General features: G+C 57.8%; 1 protein-coding gene across 1 annotated transcript; it reads left to right on the forward strand.

Annotated features, from left to right (window-relative positions):
- The first annotated feature begins 665 nt into the window (after window positions 1-665).
- Window positions 666-14,826, forward strand: DIRAS1 (DIRAS family GTPase 1). Its single transcript, XM_050933962.1, has 2 exons — window positions 666-729; window positions 13,951-14,826. Exon 2 carries the CDS (start codon window positions 13,975-13,977, stop codon window positions 14,569-14,571), a length of 597 nt encoding a protein of 198 aa, XP_050789919.1. The 5' UTR covers window positions 666-729; window positions 13,951-13,974; the 3' UTR covers window positions 14,572-14,826.
- The last annotated feature ends 6,158 nt before the right edge of the window (window positions 14,827-20,984 follow it).

Here is a 20,984-nt window from a genome sequence, read left to right on the forward strand (position 1 = left end):
TTTCCAGGCCTCCCTTCCAGCTGTCATGGCCAGAAGGAAGCAGCTGGGCTAGGAGATGACTTCAGTGCCGGGTTGCCCCAGGAAGAAGCCTCCAGCAAGCTCGCTCAGGTCTCTGGGGTGGGTTCCTCTGCTGGTCCATGTCCTCCCCACCGGGCTGGCTGAGCAAGCCCAGGGCCCTGGGCTCCGAGCCGGGGTTATCACACAAACACCCGCTTGCCTCTGCCCCCTGCCCTTCTCCTGGCTCCTAGGCTGCCCTAGGCCCCGCGGGGGCTGCATGAGGTTCCAGGGAGGATGCTGGGGGCAGGTCTCCGGCCTGTGCCAGGCAGGGGTCAGATCCCCAAAGCCCCCCCCGGCCTGAGGGGCTGAATCCCCCAGGACCGGGGCGGGGTGCAGCATCCTCCTTGCTCCAGCGGCTCCTGTGCCCCCCGCCGGCCTGGGGGAGGAGTTTCCCCCCCACACCCGGTGGGGCTGGAGCTCTGCTGAGCCCGGTGTCAGGCGCTCGCCAGCCGCGGCTGCCTCTGCGCAAAGCTGGCGGTGCCGCGCCGGGCGGGGAGGGAGAAGCCGGGCTCGGGGCTCGGCGCTGACCCATGAGCAGACCCCCCGCTCCCTGCGCCAGTGGCCGGGGCTGGTCCGGAGGCGGGGGCGGCCGCAGGAGCCGGCCGGGGGGCTCGGAGCGCGGCCCCAGCACTCGCCGCGGGAAGCCGGCTGCAGCCCAGGGCCGGGCGGACGGTAAGGCAGCGCCGGGCGCGGCTGGCGGCGAGCTCGCCTGGTGACCCCCCCCAGCGCACCCCACCTTCCAGTGCAGCCCGATCCCGGGGGGGGGGCGGGGTAGGGAGCCCTGCAGCGGGGCCCCGTGGGCCGGGGGGGCTGGCACTGAAAAGCACATCGGACCCGACAGCCCGGACCCTGGCGGGGGGGGAGAGCGGGTGTAAATGATCCCCCCCATCCTCATACCCTTCCGTCCTCAGATCCCTCTCATCCTCATACCCCTCAGATCCCCCCCAGCCTCGTACACCCCCATCCCTATATCCTCATACCCCCCGTCCTCAGACCAACCCCCCATCCTCATACCCCCCTGTCATCATACCCCCCATCCTCAGATCCACCCCCCATCTTCATCCCCCTGTCCCTCTATCCTCAGATCCACCTCTCTATCCTCTTACCCCCCATCCTCATATCCCCCCTCTAGCCACCTATCCCCACACCCACCCACCCATCCATACACCCCCTGTCCTTAGATACCCCCCAACCCCATCCCCATCTCTCTATCCCTTTAGCCATCTATCCTCATACACACCCCTCTAGCCATCTGACTGTGTGGGCATCTATCTCTGCAGTCAGATCTTTATATACACACCTGTACATCTATCGACACATGGAAGGGCATCTCTACATGCATGTGTCTCTATGTGTATCTGTGTGTAAATGTGTCTATGTACATATAAATATATGGAGATGTGTATGTACAGAGGTATCGATGTATATCAATTGATGTACATTGCACTATCCATGTGTATGTACGGAGGTGTATAGATTGATTGATGTACGTATTTTTGTGTAGATCTAGCTGTCTTTCCTTTCTCATTTCCCTCCACCCCATATCTATCTATCTATCTATCTATCTATCCTGTAACTGTCTATAGCTCCATGCTGTATAGCAGGCATCTTCCTTTTGTGCTTTTTGCATTCTCTAGTGCAGTATTTCCTCATTGCCCATCCGGAATTAGCAGTTGTTTATTCCGTGCTGAGCTGTACACGACTATTCTGACCCTCTGTAGGCAATATATAAAAATATATAAATAGCTACGTGTTCTGTGCCGGAAGGTGATCACAAGGCAGCCAGCTGGCTCATGGAGCCCCCAAAATAAACCCCTCCATTACTCCTCCACACACTCAATTTCCTAATCAGAGGGTCCTGCTGCTAATGAAAGTGCAGACTGCTGTTAGGTGAATTGGATCCAATAGGTATGGGTCCAATCAAGGTATTTTTGTTCAGAGCATGAACAGACACGTGCAAACCAGGCATGAACTGTTAACGAGCTCTTGGAGTGGATGTGAATGTGTGTACGTGTGTGGATGCATGTGTGTGTCTGTGTGTGTCTAGATTTCTATATATATACACATACAAAAGAGAACTGGATAAATTCATGGAGATTAAATCCATCAATGGCTATTAGGCAGGATGGGTACGGAATGGAGTCCCTAGACTCTTTGTCAGAGGGTGGAGCTGGATGGCAGGAGAGAGATCACTTGATCATTGCCTGTTAGGTTCACTCCTCTGGGGCACCTGGCATTGGCCACTGTCGGAAGGCAGGATACTGGGCTAGATGGACCTTTGGTCTGACCCAGTACGGCCGTTCTTATGTAGAGCAGACACATATATTTAGCTCTCTGTGTATATCCATACATACAGGTCACACATACATGCACACATGCATATCTAGAGGTCATACACACGTGTTTGTGTATATTTATCTCTAGATCTCCGTATACATACATAGAGCGCATACACACATGGCACACAGACACACACACATGCAGGCCATTGCTTGTGAAGCACCGTGGGAACCCTGCACTCAGCTGTCCAAGGCTCCTGTAACCCGAATGGGAGATCAGACAGGTTTGGGCAAACCACGCAGCCTAGGGGTTGGGCGGACACTGCTGGATACTGGAAGAACCCGGCTGGCAGTCCCACCTGCCCCTCCCCCCACTCCCCGCCCCCACACACTCCACCTGGTGAAACCCACCATGTTTCAGGCCCTGCCAAATGCCAGAGATGAAGGTGGGACACAGTGGGTGCCAGGAGCACCCCCCCTTCTAGGCCATGTCCCCCACCCACGCACACACAATACCAGAGAAGTGGCTTGGAGAGTTAATCACCATGAGTTGCTCTAAGCATATGAAGGTGTCCCGCCTCCAACCCTGAAACTTGCCTTATCCTGGGTCCGGTCTGCTCTGGGGACTGCAGGATAATGGCCTTGCTGTACGGATTCTGCTGACTGGGGTAGTGAGGGGATGTCCTGATGAAGGGGCCGGGTGTGGTGCTAGGTGCCGTCTGGCTCCCATCCAACCTGCATGAACTGAGGGTGCTCAGCTCCTCGAAGGATCAGGCCCCTCATAATCATCTGAAAAGTGATGGGAACCAATTCTGTTCTCAGCAGTGGGTGCCTTTCCCCCACTGGGGCCGGGGGCCTTTCTGAGATCCTGGGACGGACCTGGGAACGAAGGGACAGGACAGCTGTTTGCAGCAAAAGGAGAAGCCTGTCCTGTCACCCGGACAGCTCGTTGCCCACCTCTGGCCTTCATATAATGGAGATCAAGAGAGCCTAGCCCAGCGCTGCATCCTGCGCACACCAGCCCAAGCTTTGGTACATGAGCTGGGCATTGCCCAGTGGCGCTGCAACCCTGTCGCCAGGGGCTGGGCGGTGTTTGCAGAGGACGGGGGAGTGATGCCTAGGGGCTAAGGGGTTCTCACTGGGACTCTTAGGGCCGTAGAGCTGTCTGCTCGCTCGTTCTCCCTGCACCCCTGGGAATTTACCACTTGCGATTGCTTCTGTCACCTCCTCAGCCCAAATCTACCCCCTTGCCAAGCAGGTCGGGAGCCCTCCGGCCCTGGGTGAGGCTGCCCAGCACCACCGGTGAGCTCTCCTCTGTGCCACACAGCCTGCCGAGGGGCCTTGGGGGCTCAAGGGGGCTGCGAGCTTGGCGGGGCAAAGGCACCAGTGGCTCATGGCGAAGGACAGGGATTTTGCACCCAGAGGCTGGTGTCACCTGGTGAAGCAGAAGGAGGGAGGGACCAACCTCTCCTACTGAGGGGCTTCTATCGCTCCCAGTTACCATGGGCCCCAAGCACCTAGCAATCTTTGAAGTATTTATCCCTACAAGCCGGCGGGGATGGGAATGGCTATTGTCCCCATTGCACAGATGGGGAACTGAGGCACTGCCCCCCCCCCGCTGCGCTATTTGGGCACCTGACTCCCATAGAAATTAGTGGGAGTGAAGAACCTAAATCCTTTTGAGGGTTCGGACCTAATCAGCTTGCCCAAGGTCACCGAGGGCATTTGTGCCAGAGCTGGGAATTGACCCTTGTCTTCTGCGTCACAGGCTGGCACCCCAACCACTGCTTTACCCTTTACCCTATCTGGCCCGTCTCCTCATTTCTCTGGGATGTGCCCATCAGGGGGTAGCTTGAAACCATGGCACTAGAGTGGAACCCCTCGTGTGATCTGAAACAGGGGAGCTGGGGATGGGTGGTGTTTGCTGCAGAGTCTGGCTGTGTCTCCACTGGGGAGATGTACCGTGGTGGTGGGCTGTGTGCTAACATGAGGTTAACCCTGAAGTAGCACTTAGTGTGGACATGGATGAATGCGTTAGCTGATCGTGGTTAAGGCCAGAGTGCCTCGTTGCCTGGACAGGATGGTCCCTTTCTTTATTATAATGCTAGCCTCCAGAGTTCCCAGCTGAGATCAGGGGCCCGTTGTGCCAGGCGCTGCCCAGACAGACAGTGAGAGACGGTCCCTGTCCCAGCTGACATCAGGGTCCCATTGTGCTGGGCACCTCACAGATGCACAGTGAGAGGCAGTGCCTGCCCCAAAAAGCTGACAATCTAAAGGGACAAGATGAAGGGCAGGAGGGAAACTGAGGCATGGAGCAGTGAAGTGACATGCCCAAGATCACCCTGTAGGTGAGTGGCAGAGCTGAGACTAGCACGCAGGTCAGCTGGCTCCTAGAAAGTGCCCTCACCACTGGGAAACGCTGCCTCTCTTAACATGCCTTCTAACACGGTCCATTTGCCCGGCATAGACAAGGCCATCTGAGAGCTCTGTGTTTTTAAGGGTGGCTCAGTGCTTAGGTTTGGAACAGCAGAACCCTCTGTGTTCAATGTTTCAAACCCCGGCCTTCGTCTTTCCAAGGACAATAGAAGAGGAATCTCTGGGTGGTTCCTCTCTGTCCGGGGTCTCAAGCTGGCTTTTCAGCAGGCCTGGCAAACTCATTCCCCCTAAGTTTGAACCCAAGCTAAACAGATGAGGAGGTTGAAAGCCTGGCTCAGGCTGGGCGGCTGTTCGCGTTCCACTGAGGAGAGAGGCCAGAGACAGGAGGAGGTCGGCTGGTGGGGGGAAGTAGGAAACTGCAGCAGGGAAAGAGAATGGAAAGGAGAAGGGAGAAGAAAACGCGGGCAGGTTCTGTGCAGTGGCCAGAGCCCCCTGTGCTGGCCTGGATTCAAGGCAGAGAGGGGCCAATCCTAACACAAAGCAGGGGCTGGCTGGGGAAATGTGTTTGGGTCTATACCTGGACCTGCCCTTGGAGGGAAAAACCCATGAAGTTAAATGACAAGAGGCAAAAAGGGGGCTGGATCTGGAACAGTTTTGCAGACCCAGAGTATCAGTTGAGAGGTTCACACCCCAACAGCCTCCCAGCTCGCTCCCCAGCCAAACACACACACACAAACAGACCAGCATCTTGTCCACCTGGCTGCTCCTCCCTCCCCAGAAGTGGCTGCTTCAGGTGAGGCACATGATTTTCCAAAGTGCTCAGCATCCATTAGCATTAACCACAAGACTAACCCCCCCTCTCCCCCCGCAACAGTATATTGGGTTTCCCTTGCCCCGTTTGCCTCTAAGGAATCACTTCACCCACCACTGAAATGCAGCTACCTCTGGGCTGGAGTGCAGTGGCTGTTTAACAAGTCCCTTTCCAATGCCTTACCACAAGCCCAGCTTTCCTGGGTCCCCCTGTTCTGTCTTTCACCAGCATTAAATTAACTTAGAACAAAGCCTAACCAGTGATGGTTTAAATCACAAACAGGGCTGGGGTGGGGGGAGCCAGACCAGGAAGTCAGATGCGCGAGCGGGACTTTTCCATTGCTGGCCTGTGCAGGTCCCTTCCCCCCCCACCCCCAGTCCGGCAGAGCAGCGGGTGAACTCGCCCCGGTTCCCCTCCCAGCTGCTTGCACAGTTGTGAAGGGATTGAGATGTTTTGAGAGCATCAAGGAGGGTGAACCAGCCTTGCCTGGGCCAGCGGGCAGATCAGAGGGGCCTTCAGCCTGCAGGGCCCTTCTCCATTGTAATGGCGAGAGGGGTGGTGGATTCTTCATTGTTCTCAGTTGGGGGATGTGTGTGGATTCTCTGTTGTTTTCAGTGGAGGATGGGGGGTGGATTCTCCATGTTCTCAATGAGGGAGGGGTGGTGGATTCCCAGTGGGTGCTGCTGGGTGCTTTGGAAAATCTGGGTGCTGATGTGGTTTTGTGTCTGTGATCTGGACACCCTGGGAAGATGGGCTGAGACTGAGCAAACTCATTACGCACAGGCCACCCAATAGGTAACAGTTCGGGTGTGGGGGGGAGGTTGGAGCTGGTGATCTGGAGCCAATGGTCTCTGGGAGAAGCATTTGTTTTAAGGACTGTAGCAAGAGCTGGCCTAGAGAGAGACAGGGCGAGGCACGCCTGGGACTCCGCCAGTCTTGGGGTGCGGGAGAGCCCCCACCCAGCTCAGCACTGGGCTCTGAGGTGTTTGTGTATTACTGAAAAACAAAGGACGTCCAGCTGCCATGTAACTGCCCTGAGACTTCAGCTCCTGTCTCCACCTTGCTTGTCTTCACTTGCAAAGTAGGTCCCAACAGCAGTGCATGACCTTGCCGGGTCAGGGTAACTAACACCGTCTGGGCTTGGGTCTCACGTCACCTGCTCCTTGCACAGCCACTCACATTGGTGCATAGCAGGTGTGCAAAGTTTACCGTTGTGCCCTGGTACCATTTCATCACCACTGCACACTGGCATCTGTGAAGCAGGGCGAGGGGATCAGGTCCCCAAGGCAGGCTGGGATTGTTATGGTTGAAAATCCCTTGGGGACCAGCTGGGATAGTGTTATTCCAGCCATCCCCATCTACATGGAGCGCTGGGGTTGGGATATTTGCAGGAGTTCAGCACCTGTCTAGGAATCTACGGAAATGACCAGATTTTCCCCAGCGTTCTGCACATTGGGGACCCTGCCTTGAAAACCTGGCCCCAAGCCACATTCAATATCCTGTTAATTCCTGGGTCTACACTGCGGCTGGGGGCGAGATGCCCCCTGGACCCCTGGGGCTCTGGGCTAGCCTGTGTCTCTGATGGAGGCACGACATCCACACCGCTATTTTTTAGTGCACTAGCTTGAGTCTGTCTCTCTGGCTTGCTCCCAGCTGCAGTGGAGATGCTTTTGTTCCAATTAGCCGAGGAACAGTGCTAATCCCTGGCTCCTATCATCGGTCACGCTCAAAGTGCTTTACAAAGCAACTGTCAGTCTCGTGATCCCTCCTGCACAGATGGGGAAACCGAGGCACGGTGGTGAAGTGACATGCCCAAGGTCACCCACCAGGCCAGTGGCAGGGCTGGGAATAGAAGCAGGTGTCCCTATTCCTAGGACAATGCTCTATCCACCACACCAAACTGATGCCCAGACTCAGGTGCCATCTATGGGGCAGATTAGCTTTGGCATCTCCCCAAACCTGCCTGGTTTTCAATGTCCCCATTCACTCACCCTGGCTTTACCCCACTGTCTTTCCCTGGAGTTGCTCGTGAGGTGCAGCAACTGGTGAATCGGGCTGTTGTTCGGAGCGATTTCCACCAATAATTGATGGGGACGGTGGAGGGAAATTTCTGAACGATATTAAAGAACCTCCAGCGGGATTCAGGGCTGCTGGGTAACGCAATACACCGGAGGGGTGATTAACCGCAGCGCCTGGCAGGTGCTGTTGTTTTTCATGCTGTCTCCAGGGTTAGGAAGTGGCTGATCAAAAGTGTCTTTTGCTGCCGCCGCCGTTAAAACAGCCACAAATGCCTGTATGAAAATGGCAGCTGCTCACTCAGCAGATCTGCAGCTTGTGTGTCTGTCGGAGTCAGGTCTGCTGACTTGAATGCAGCACTTCCCTCCCATTAGCCCTCCAGGAGGTGCTATGAACAAAACAGATGAAAGCTACGTGAGGCTGTGTGGTCTGGCAGAGTGGGCATCAGGACTCCTGGGTTCGAATCTCAGCTCTGCTACTGACCTGCTGGGATGGGGAAGTCACTTCCCCTCCCACACTTTGTCTATTTAAGTGGCGAGCTCTTCTGGGCAGGGCCTGTCTCTCACTGCGTGTCTGTGCTGCACCTGGCACTATGGGACGCTGATCTCAGCTGGGGTGCCTAGGCGTACTGTAATCACAGCAATATTCTGTCCCCGATGTCACTAGCAACAGCATCAACTGGCTTCTGACTGTGGAGGCTTTGGGTCCAATTTTCTGCCGCCTTGGGCAACCATGTACAATTGTGCTTAGCTGGTATAAGATGCTACGAGGTCCGAGTGCCTTTGCATTCACTTGGCACTGGTGTAAATGCCCGTGTGAGGCCCAGAGGAATGACGTCCCTTTGTTCCCAGTGTTGCTAGGAGTCCGAAGAACTGAGTACAACTTTTATTTCCCAGGTGGCATTTGGCGCTGTTAGTTACAAAGAATCCTTCTCTTTACTTGTAAATTCTTAACGTTTCCCTGTGCGAAGGGCAGAATGCACACACCGAGTCTAAAAAAACCTTCAGGAAAATGAGGGCAGGAAAGGACAAATGAGAAGTCTCCATTGGCGAGAGCACGGTGTGTGTGTCTCACTGGTCTGCACTGTGCACTGAGCCCCACATGGCTGCTGAGCTGAAGGCCCCACAGTTTCACAGCTACCTCCACCCCATGTCAACAGAGCAAAGGATGGTGCACGTGTGGGGTTCCCAGTGCTCTAACCCAGCCCCTGGCTTTGATCATTCCCGTGCTGTGTTCATCCCACAGCAGAATCGGAGCTGAGGTCTGCTGAAAGGGACAAGCTCCCCAGGCAGGGATGTGCAGCGCCCACCCCTGAGTGTTGCAGGGCGCAGGTGGGAGGAGTTTCAATTTCCCAGGTGTTTATTGCTGGCTGAAGGTGCCGATTTGAAAGCCCTGCAGACTGAAGCCTTTTATTCATCCTCCAGCCCAGGCAGAGCCTGGCGACCTGCAGTCAGCCACCTCTGCATGCTGCCCCTGACTTCTCTGTAGGCAGAGAGGGGAGCTGGCTGGCTGTGGCCACCTCAGTCCTCAGCTTGTCTGCTAAGCCTGCCGAGAACCCAGCTGGTTAGTGCTGGTGAATTTAGTGTCCAGGGCACTGGACGGAGAGCCCCCAAACTCACTCATTTCACCTTGGACGGCGACGCCACTGGCTTTCTGTCATTGCTGAACTGAGCCAGCTCTGAGCCGGGACCCCAAGGAAAAAAGGGGTGGCAGTCAGCCAGCCCCCGCCCCCTCAAAGACTGTGATCTCCCAGCAAACCCTGCTACAGATGCTGTGCCTGTGGCAGCGAACTGGCCAGCTGGCTGCACTGTGGCATCGTGCGGATCTATTATTGGGAAGTCCACTCCGGGCAGCAAGGCAGGACCCAGCACTGCATCCTGCACGTTCCCTGGCCCAGGCTGTTCTGGGGCAGGGGCCTGGGGCTTTCTCAGTGGGAACGGTGCTGCAAGGACTCTCCAAGGGCAAACAGACGGCGCGGTGCTTGGGCAGTGCCACCCCTCAGCAAGGGGGCTGCAGTGGTTAGAAAGAGGGGCCTGGGAATCAAGGGTCCTGGGCTCCAGCTCTGGGTGTGGAGTGGGGGCTAGTAGGTTAAAGTGAGGGGGCTGGAAGCCAGGACTGCTGGGCTAGGCTGGCCCTTTGCACGGGGGTGAATTTCATCCAACAGGCAGGAAAAACGGACCCTTTGCTAGCGATGAGAAGGGAATTTAGAGGAATGTCCCCCCCATTCCCCACTCCTCTGGATGTACAGACCCCCCCCACCTTTTTATTTTTAAATAGCTAAAACGGCAGCTGCTGTGCAGACGTGACCCACGGTGCCGCTGCGGAGCTGCCTGGCAGTGCAGGGCTGCTTGGATCGCCAGATGCTGTGAGTAATTTCACCACCTGACCTCTGGATCCATCGCCCGTTGCTGGAGAGGGGTCAGAAACCAAGCTGGAGTGGATAAAAAGAAAACCCATGGAGGGTGGGGAGAAGTGGTTACCACCTGCGGGTGGTGAGCCATCTCTCTTCTATACCCAGCACTGGCACAGCCAGGATCCAGGGTGCACACCAAACTCCATCCCAGGGTTTTTCAATGCCAAAGGGGAGATGGGAGTTAGCGGAGGCCCTTGGGGAAGGAAGAGAACTGGAACTGGACTCCTGTGGGGTGGACTCAGGGACTGATGGGCACATGGCAGAAGTACCCAGACGTGGAGAGGAAGGGTGGTTTAGCTGCGAGGAAATTGCCCAGTTTTTTAAAGGTGTTTAGGCACCTTAATCCCTTCTAAAATGTGAGCCTTAATCTTTCTGGGCCTCAGTTTCCTTTCTGTGAAATGGGGTTAATGAGCCTTCCTTTGTTTAGACAGCGAGCTCTTTGAGGGAGGGACTGGCTCTCATTATGTCTCTGGGCTGCATCCGGCCCAAGGGGGCTGTGATCTCAGCTGGGGCAGGAACCAGCTCTTACTGTGTCTGGGCCATTCCTGGCAGAGTGGGGCCCTGATCTCAGCTGGGGCAGGGACCGGCTCTTACTGTGTCTGGGCCATGCCTGGCAGAGTGGGGCCCTGATCTCAGCTGGGGCAGGAACCAGCTCTTACTGTGTCTGGGCCATGCCTGGCAGAGTGGGGCCCTGATCTCAGCTGGGGCAGGGACCGGCTCTTACTGTGTCTGGGCCATGCCTGGCAGAGTGGGGCCCTGATCTCAGCTGGGTCCCCTAAGTGTTAACAAAAGAACAAAATGCAAAAGCCTGATTTTGCCACCCCCTACTCACATGGCTAATTCTCACTCAAGTGAGTAACTCTATCCACTTCCATGGGACTATGCCAGTGGGTCAGGTTTGGGCCCCAGGGGATGTGTGCTCAGGTGTCTGGACCACTACCAGCCCACACCCACCAGTTACCCCTTCCCAGACCTGGGCTGGGGAAGTGAAACCTCCGTGGGGTTCCCCCCTCCATGCACACACTGTAGTCTCCCAGCCTCCCCTCAGCCCCCATTCTGCCGCTCTCCTGCCCCTCTGCACCAGCGCTAATGGCCGTGCCCCTCCCTGCCCCTCCGAGCCTGCTCCAGCAATGGGGTAGCATCCAACCTGCCCCGCCCTCCGATATCCTGCCAGCTGGGGGTGCTGGGAGAGAGAAGCAGGGCCCTGGGTCTGCGAGCTCCTGGCTGCCTGACCCATGTGCGGGAGCTTGGGTGGCAGCAGATGGAGCTTTCCCAGAGGAGGACGAGACCCCGATGTGCTGCATCCAGGGGGTGGGGGAGATATTGGAGCGCAGGCTCCCTGCCAAGCAGCACGTACCCCAGCCCCCACCCATTGCAAAGCAGGAGTCACCCCACGGGAGTCAGTCCCTCCGGCATGAAACCCAGGGAATCCCAGCCCCATCCCACGCCCAACCAGCGTCTCTCCAAGCCCAGGGCTCCCTTCTGCAGCGCTGGGGGCTCGTGACAGCAGCGGGGGAGGTTCCGGCTGATGGCCCTTCCTCACCGCCTCCGCATGGCTGGAGAACACCCAAGGAGGCTGATTAGCATGCAGGGCCTGGGCGACCCTCTGCCAGCTTCCCTGGTGCAGCCAGGGAGCCGCACCGCACGAGTCCCCCTCACTCCCAGCCCTGCCCTCCCCTCCCCACCGGCCTGGGCTTCCATGGCACATCGGCTCTTTGTGCTGGCGGGGGGGTGACACCATCGGCAGCGTGGGCCCAGGCAGGGGACTGAGGGGAGGGCCCCATGCTGACCATCAGGGGTTCATTCTCTTCCCACTGCAGTGGGGGCGGCAGAGCCGATCCCTCCAGCACGTTCCCCGCACCAGCCAGCCTGGTCGTTCTCCCTCATTCTCAAGCTCCAAGACTAGCACAGTCTGGGTTGCCCTGTGCAACTGCTGTTTGCCAGCAGCCGTGCTCCACCCCAGAGGTGGCTGCAGTTCAGTGGTGGGTGAGGTGATGCCATTGGTGTGCCAGGGGCTAGGGAAATGCAAGCGATTTGTGCCTTGGGGATGGGGGCGCTGGGCAAGGTTCAAGTCCTGATCCTTATGGAGCCATGGCCCAGTCACTGACTCTCTTTGCACCTTATCCCCTCGTCTGTCAAATGGGCATAGTGGCCCTTCCTTTGCCTCTCTTGTCTGTTTCGAGTGTAGGCTCCTCCGGCCGTGGACAGTCTCTCACCATGTCTGTGCAGCACCCGGCACCACGGGGCCCTGATCCCAGCTGGGGCCTTGGGCGCAAACATAACAGTCGTGCCCCATGTGGTTCTTTCTCATGCCTCAGCTGCTGCAGCTTGAGGATTGATGACTGGCCTGTCTCCTTATAAGTTAAAAGGGGACGTGGCCCCCGTCCCCAGCCCTTTCTTCAGAGGCTGCCTTTGAGGCCGGAGTGGAGGATGACCAGATGTCCTGATTTTATAGTGACAGTCCTGATATTTGGGGCTTTGTCTTACATAAGCACCTATTACCCCTCACTCCCTGTCCCGATTTTTCCCACTTGCTGTCTGGTCACCCTACTGGAGCGTAACCCCCGCATCCCTGTCTGTCTCGCTCTCACCACCCCGTGGGTCCGACCATCCTGCTTTGGCCTGTGTGGGTTTGACGAGCCGATCTGGGGAGCTCGATGTCTCCCTTTGGAACAGGAGCTGGGGTCAGGACCAGCTTCGCCACTGGGCCCCCTCATGGGCTCTGAACCGCTGCTGCCAGTGAAAAGCCAGGGCTGCAGCTGTGCCTGGCGTGTGGGACAATGAGAACTCATGTGTTCTCGTGGGCACAGCACCCGGGCATCCCTCCCGGCTGTACCAGTGACTCCTGCTGTGTGACCCCGGGCAAGGCAGGCACGAGCTCTGGGCCTCAGTTTCCCCATCTCTGCAATGGGGATCATAATGCTTAACAGCCCCTTGGCAAGGCTAGGGGGAAGAATAGAAGCTAAGGGTCCAAATGGGAGTTGCTGGTACGAAGGAGACAGGGGCCCTGTAAATGCCACTGCCAGGGGTGGAGCTAGGGAGCTAGATGCGGGATTACATCTCTTATGGCACAGCCCAGGATGGGGGTTTGTTCCACATTCGCATCTCCTGCACTTGGGGGCCGCTGGCGAGGGAGGCTACCAGTTCTGATGGCCCAATGGCACGATGGGGTAAGGCAGACACCGGGCTGGGGGGCTGGTCTTGTTTCTTATAGACATTGGTTGGTCTGCGAATTGACCATGAAACGGGGATGGGGATCCTTCCTTTCTCCCACCCCGTCTTTGCCGTTTGGTCTGTGAGCGTTTGGGGGCCTGTCAGATCCTGTGCAGCCCTCGGTAGGGGGCCCCTGATCACCGTCGGTGCTTCTGGATGCTGTGGAAACAGAACTAACAGGAGAAGACCAGGCAGAGCTGGGGTTGGGAGGGGAAAGGACAAAGACTAGGATCTTGCATTCAAGTAGGAGAGGAGTAGTTAGGGGTCTGCTGGGTGACATCACAGACTAGATGGAGCAAACCATATGGCAGGGCAGGGGGGACCCAGGGCTGGTGGGAGGATCCGGGGCGGGGGGACCCAGGGCTGGTGGGAGGATCCGGGGCGGCGGGACCCAGGGCTGGTGGGAGGATCCGGGGCGGCGGGACCCAGGGCTGGTGGGAGGATCCGGGGCGGGGGGGACCCAGGGCTGGGGGGAGGATCCGGGGCCGGGGGGACCCAGGGCTGGTGGGAGGATCTGGGGCGGGGGGGACCCAGGGCTGGGGGGAGGATCCGGGGCCGGGGGGACCCAGGGCTGGGGGGAGGATCCGGAGAGATGGGGAGGTGGAGTGCAAGGACTGATGGTTGGAACCAGTATGACAGATGAGCCATCTGCTGCACTGGGTGGTCAAACCCTACAGCCAGTCTGGCCCATCCCGCCCTGCTCTGCCCATTCCATTCCTGCCCCTCGTCGTTCCTACCCTGTGACGTGTCTCTTTCTCTCTCCCTTTTGTCTGATCCCCCTCTAGGTGCGTCAGCATCTCCCGTTCAAAATGCCCGAGCAAAGCAATGACTACCGGGTGGTGGTGTTTGGAGCTGGCGGCGTGGGCAAGAGCTCCCTGGTTCTGCGCTTTGTGAAGGGGACGTTCCGGGACACCTACATCCCCACCATTGAGGACACCTACCGGCAGGTCATCAGCTGCGACAAGAGCGTCTGCACCCTGCAGATCACTGACACCACGGGTAGCCACCAGTTCCCGGCCATGCAGCGCCTCTCCATCTCCAAAGGCCACGCCTTCATCCTGGTCTTCTCCGTCACCAGCAAGCAGTCCCTGGAGGAGCTGAAGCCCATCTACCAGCAGATCCTGCAGATCAAGGGCAGCGTGGACACCATCCCCATCATGCTGGTGGGTAACAAGTGTGATGAGACCCAGCGGGAGGTGGAGACCAAGGAAGGGGAGGCCGTGGCCAAGGAGTGGAAGTGCGCCTTCATGGAGACCTCGGCTAAGATGAACTACAACGTCAAGGAGCTCTTCCAGGAGCTGCTCAACCTGGAGAAGAGGAGGAACATGAGCCTCAACATCGACGGCAAGCGATCCAACAAGCAGAAGAGGACAGATAAAATCAAGGGAAAATGCAGCCTTATGTAAAGCACCGAACTGTCCCTCGTCTCTTCTCCGCCCTACAAGTTAAACATCGGCGTTGCCCTCCCGTCTCCCCCACTCCTCCCTCTCACTGCATCTTATCACTGTGACTGCTCTGGGGACCGTTTTCCTTTCCGATTCCACGCTCGGTACATTCCCCTCCCCTGGCGACGAGGGCCATGATCTCACTCTCTGGAAGGGGAATATGCAATACCAGGGGCTGGGGCTGGATCGCACACGTGCATTTGGGTTTCGTTTGTTTGCAGCTTCCAGGTCCTTGTGCAGGGAAGCCAAGGAAACGCTGCAGGAGGAAGACTCTCGATCAAAATTTTCTCTCTTCTCTTCCCCTCTCTCTGGCTTTTGACTCCGTGTGTGGGTGCAGCCTGCGGGGAGACCTGTCTGAGCCTTGGCATGGACACACAGCCCTTCACAGATACGCTCACGTATTCCAGCATGAACTGAACAGAGAATGCTGCTAACACAGACAACTTTTAGCTGGGGCATAGTGGGGCATCATTTGGTTCCCTAATGCCACCAAGACCCCATATCTACAAGGGAGGGGTAAGAGGCTGCTCTCAAGCCCTCACCAGACCCTTCCTTACCAGTCAGAGGAACACACACAATTCCCAAAGGGGTGATCTGATGTACGTCGCTTAACCGGAGACTTTGAAGGACTAGCAACTCTCTTCGTGTGTCCAGGCTGGAACACAATCCCAAGGTCACCGCGGCCCTGCTGGGGATGGGGACGCTTTCAGGTTGTTTGCCCAAGTTCCAAGAGACGCTGGTTAATCAATGAGGATCTGCACAAGGACCTGGAAGCCGACAAGGACAGCTGGGGCGGGTACGATACCCCACTGGGCAGTGGCACTCAAAGGAGGGGTCTCTACATTGTCGAATTCCCTGGGTATTTGAACAGTGGGAGATACTGAAAACCAAAATGCATTTACTCAGCCCAAGGAGGTTTTTAGCTGGCCATGGCCAAGTTAAAGAGAATGAGACACTGGCCTAGGAGGAGTGGCCAGGAATGGGAGAGCAGCGAGACGAGACAGAACCCAGCTGGAAGGGAGTTATTTACGCTGAGGCAGCTGTGAGGTGGGATGAGGGCAGGGTGTCCAGATTTGCCCCCAGGATTTGCCTTTTTCTTTTGTTGTTGCTAAAATGCCAAGTGGCACCAGCGCAGCATGAGAGGTCGGTAGTGCAGAGGTGACGAAAAGAATAGCACATACCTAGCCAGCAGTGACGGCGAAAGGGCTAGAGGTGAAGGACGAGGGGTGAGCGCCAGTACCTTGATGGTGTTTTGGACGCAGTGTGGAGCTGGTGGGATTTTCAGGGCATTGAGGGATGAGGGGCAAACTGATGGGCCAGGCCAGGCTATGCGTGGCAGGTAGGCTGGGCCGGGGCATGCATGTCAGTGCTAGGTTTGGTAAGAATCTTTGGAAAGTGTCACTGGGCGCTGCCTTTGGAACATCTGCCCCTAGCACCACTGTCTGTGCAAACATCTGCCCCTAGCACCACTGTCTGTGCAAACAGTGTATTTCCGGGTGCAAGCAGGCAGCCCTTGGTGCACAACAGCTGGTAGTGGTGGTGCAAAACAGGCTATAATGCACGCATAATAGGTGGGGGTGCAAGACAAGCATATGCACGCAAAAACTGGGCACCCACAGGCTTGATTGCCCGTTGGTGCTTGCACTAATGCCTGTTCTGCGCACACACAGTTTCCCCACTTCCCCTTTTGCACGCACAGTGCCCTGTTTTTGCACGTGGACTAGGGGCCTGCTTTGCAAATCTGGCTGGATCTCTCCAGCTAGAGATGTCTGAATCCTGAGCTGCTTCCTAGCCTTGCTCCCCCAGCAGCCACAGACTCTGCAGAGGGCCATGGTCCAGCTCTGTGACATCTGAATCAGGAGCCAAGGGGAGGGGAAACCTTTGCACTTCAACCCTCATACCAGAATGAGCGAGCCAGCGGCGACGGATGGCACAGGGTGTGCTCCAGCTTAGAAAGACCCTCCTCCCTGCTCTCCCAGGACCACCCTCCCTCTCTGCCAATGCACAGCAGCCGTGTGCCCCACCCCCGCCGGTCTGCTTCAGGGGCAGCCCCAAGCACTGCAGCTGGCAGTGCCAGTACTGACGCAGGGGGCAGCCATGGCGGGGGTATTTTATCCCTACACTCCCTAGGGAATTGCCCTTTGGGCCCCAGGGCTGACGGCTGCAGATGCTCGGGTAGCCGTGCCAAGTGGGGTGACCCCAGGCACATCCCAGCTGGACCCAAACCCTGCACCCAGCCCCTGTGGTTGTAATAGGCTGACCCACAACCTCTGCAGCCTGGGCCCCTCTCTGCGGCAGGAGCCCCTTGAGCTCAGTCTGCCACTCACCAGCCCCCTTGACTCTTTAATCCTTCGCAGCCCGGAAGCTGCCGGCCGAAGCACAATGTGTGGGGCTCCTCGGGAGCCCTGACCTAGCACAACGGCGGTGAGCACTGATGGGGGCGCCCCTGGGTTTGCACTGCTGGGCCCCGGGGAGTGAGGCCGTGCCTGATGCACGTGCTGCCTGCTGGACTCTTGGCAGTCTTGCAGACAAGGCAGATCTGGAACTGGGCCCAATGGCCTCTCCCTTCACCCCTCCCCCAGCTGCCTTGCTGGAGTAGCCTGCTGGTGGCTTGATGCCATGGTGACGGGTGCCACTGGACATCACCACGACCACATGGATGGAGCCGGTGAAGGAAGCGTCACGGGGGGGTGGGGGCAGCTCTGCCTGGAGACTGGCAAACCCCAGGCGAGTCAGAGTCCAAAGCAGCACACGAAGGGGAGAAGTTCTGACCAGACTTTACTCCATGCTCCAGTGGGGGCAGGATTTGACTCTGCAGAGTTGGGCTGCAAATCTGTGCGGGGCAGCCCATTCCAGGCTCATCTCCCCGAGCGGGAGTAAATCCCCACGGACGTCAATAGGGGCTGCGTCGCTTTACGCCGGGGGGGGATCTGACCCGCTCCAGCCCTGAATACTCAAAGACAGCCACAAAAATGCCTAATAAGAGGGTGGGTCAGATCACAGAGAGGGCAGGGTTGTGTTGGGTGTGCAGCTGGAGGAGGAAGAGGGGAGGGCTCTGTCTGAACCCCCTCCCAGCCCCTCGCTCCATCAGGCAGGGCAGAATCTGGGGGCTCCCTTCGGCCCAAGGAGGACTCAGCAGGAAGCAGCTGGAATCCCTCCAGGCACTAGCTGTGTTCCCTGCTTTGCTTGCTCCTTGGGTGGCTTAGCCAGGCGGTCCCCTCCCGACTCTGCACCAGGGAAGGGACGTTCTGCTCACCCAAACCCGTCCCCTAGGGGGCGCTGGGGGCCTCCTCACCGCTAGGGCAGCTTGTCCGCTAGCAGGTAGGAGGAGTCTCTCTGCATTGGGGTTCGCCAGCAGCTCGTTCCTCTCCCTGGCTGGGGGTCCAGGGGGCAGCCGCTGTGCTGCGAGTTAACGAGGAGGAGCCTCAGCTATCCCTGGCCCCGGGTGGGCGTGCTGGTGCCACTGGGGGTGCGGGGTGGGTTGCCAAGCCCAAATCCCTCCTGCATCCCCTGGCGGAATCTGAGCACGCGGTCTGCTCGGCTAGCGGGGCCGATCCGTCAGGAAGAGCAGCCTCCCCCGGCTCAGTGGGAACCTTTCCCCTTGGCACTAAGTGGAGCTGGCTGAGGCCCCCCGCGAGGAACTCGGCTCTGACTCAAGTGAAGCCCCCCTCAGCATAGCCGTGCTCAGCCCATGTCTCGGACGGGGGGAGCCAGGCTTGCAATCGCCCCATTAGCCTGTTACCCCCGGAGATGCCAGGCTGTGTATCGAAAGCAAGGCACGGCCGGGGGGACTGGCTGTGGGCCAGGGCCCCAGGAGTTTTGTCGAGGCACTGACCCATCCACATCACCTTGAAACGAGGCCCAGTAATAATAATAACGAGGAGCAAGATTTTTGTTTACATGTGTATCTCGCCCGGTCATATGATATTGAAGATAACTTACTCCCAGCTAAGAGACTGGCGTCTTGAATATTGTATGGTGCTTTGAAACTCAACTCTCGTATCTTGCATTGTAAATACCAGTCCTGCCTAGACCCCCCTGACGCCAGCATGAGATCAGTAACTAGCTCCCATGCATTACTGGCTTTTTAAAACAAACCGAACAAAGAAAGAAAGGAACAAGATGATATTACAATGTAGCCTTTATTCTAGAACTAGTCTTCCTGAAATAAATAAATTACTCCTGCATTCCCTCATGGTTGGTGTGATCAATGGCTTATAGCATGGCCTGGCTGGGAATATCTGATCTCCCCAGGTGGAAGTGTCTGGAGCTTGATTCCTCATTGGTCTGGGTCGGTCACTCCTGGACCAAGGGTCTTTGCAACAAGACCTTTGGCTCTGCCTTGCCCAGTTGTGTCACTTCCCATCTCCCCTGGGTGAGGGCTGCCGTGCCAACCTTGTAGTCAGCTTCCAACCCTCTCCCTTCTAAACAAGGGCTCCGTGGCAACCTTCCCAGAATCCCTCCCCTGCCAACAGGCCCCTGAAGGAGTGCTTCACCTGGGGTTAAAGGCTGCATCCTTTGCCCAAGGTGGGCGGTGCCTGCCCTAGACTTCCCCCCACACACCATGGAGGACCCAGTGTGATGCCTGGTCCGTTCCGCTTATGAACTGGCAGCTGGAATGCACCAGCACGGGGTTGCCCTAGGGCCACGTGGCCTGGCTCAGGGTCAATGGACAGGGCCACCTCTTCAGCCCAGTGCCAAGCCCCAGCTTCCACACGGGCCACCTGTAAGAGCAGCCTCCCAGCTGGCCAGTCACTTGGGGCCTGGAGCCACTGCCCTGCCACCAACCACCTCCAGAGCCCCACCCATCAGCCCAGGTGAAGGAAGGAGCAAGACTGGACTCCTAAGTGGACCTCCCCTTCGGCAGCTGTCCCTCTCCTCTACCTGCTGGCATGGGGCTCCACCCACGGTGGGGGGCGGGGGGTTACAACACCTTGCTCCTTTATTAAAGAGCCAGCCCAAGCCACATTTTACCACCTGGAGCCTCCGGGGGAGCGGGCTGATTCCAGGTGGCATTGGGGATAAAGCGATAAGAAAGTGGGAGGGGAATTTCTGTGGGTGGAGGGGGGGGGCTGCTTTCTTTATCTAGGCAAGAGAGGCCCCTCAGCCATAGGCTCCCACCCCTGTGGGACACAGAGGCTCCTGCATTCTTACCCCGCCAACAATGGGCCCACCAGAGCAGTGTCATGGGCACTGTTCCCATATGGGCCCCTCCTTCTCCGTTCTCTGAGTTTCTGCAGATACGGAGCGGCTGGGACCTGGAATCCACAGCACGGTGAGTGACGCGGCTATAGAGGCAGGTTGGTGGGGAGCCCAACACCGCGGTGCTCGTCAGCCCTAGACTCACCCCAGCAGGCCCTGAGCTCCAAAGTGGGGGCGCTGGGGCAGGGAGCAGGAGGGGTCACAACCAGGCACCGGTGCGCTGCTCAGCAAGGGCCCTTGTCCAGGCAGAGGCAGGGCAGGTGTGAGAGAGACACAGAGCAGGTGTGTCTGAGGGGCTCAGATGCATTTGAGAGAGAGAGAGAGAGAAAGTGTGTGTGTGTGTGTGTGTGTGTGTGTGTGTGTGCGCGCGCGCGCGTGCACATGCTGCTGTGGTGTGTGTGTTCTTGTAGGAGCCTGGGCTGGGAATGTGCACAGGACCCTGGAGCCTGCAACAGCACCTGGCACCCGCTGGGAATCTAGGAGGCAGAGGCCAGCTCTTGGGTGATGTGGGTGAGGAGCTCACCTGTCCCCTCGCCCTGGCTGGGCAGGGATCCTGATCCAGGATGGCACATGGTGCCCAGGGTATGTGTCTCCCTCCCAGCATGAAGTGATGTTCTCCCTCTGCAGGCACCAGCTTTGGAAACCTGCTAGCACGACACCCAGGAAATGGATGCCTTGCACTGCACCCCCCCACACACATCAGCCTAGCGCTGGGGCTCAGCCAGGGCGGGGGCACACCTAGACCTCTCGTATTGCTAGCTGGAGGGGTGTGTGATGTGTCTGAGAGTGGGGTGCAATATGCCCTTCTGGGGGACAGTGTATGGGGGTGGTGTCTGTAGGGCAAGCCAGGGGGTGGGGGTCAATACTGAGGTGATGGGGCCTTAGAAACCCCCAGGGGCAGAGCAGTGTTATTTATTCATGTTTCTGGAGACCCCAGCTGAGCTCAGGGCCCAGGGTGCCAGGCGCTGCTCAGACACACAGGGAGAGACCATCCCTGCCCTGGACTGGCCAGCGTGGCTATCCCGGCATAGTTCCCAGGGCAGCTGTGTGAATCCACCCTCTGGCTGAGCCCAGATTGAATCCCCTGTCCTAGACAAACCCACAGCAGATGAGAGAGACACAGGGTGTGGGGGAGAGAGAGGAAGTGATTTGCCCACACAACAACCCCTGTG

Source organism: Gopherus flavomarginatus, chromosome 24, assembly GCF_025201925.1.
Source record: "Gopherus flavomarginatus isolate rGopFla2 chromosome 24, rGopFla2.mat.asm, whole genome shotgun sequence".
NCBI classification, from domain to species: domain Eukaryota; kingdom Metazoa; phylum Chordata; order Testudines; family Testudinidae; genus Gopherus; species Gopherus flavomarginatus.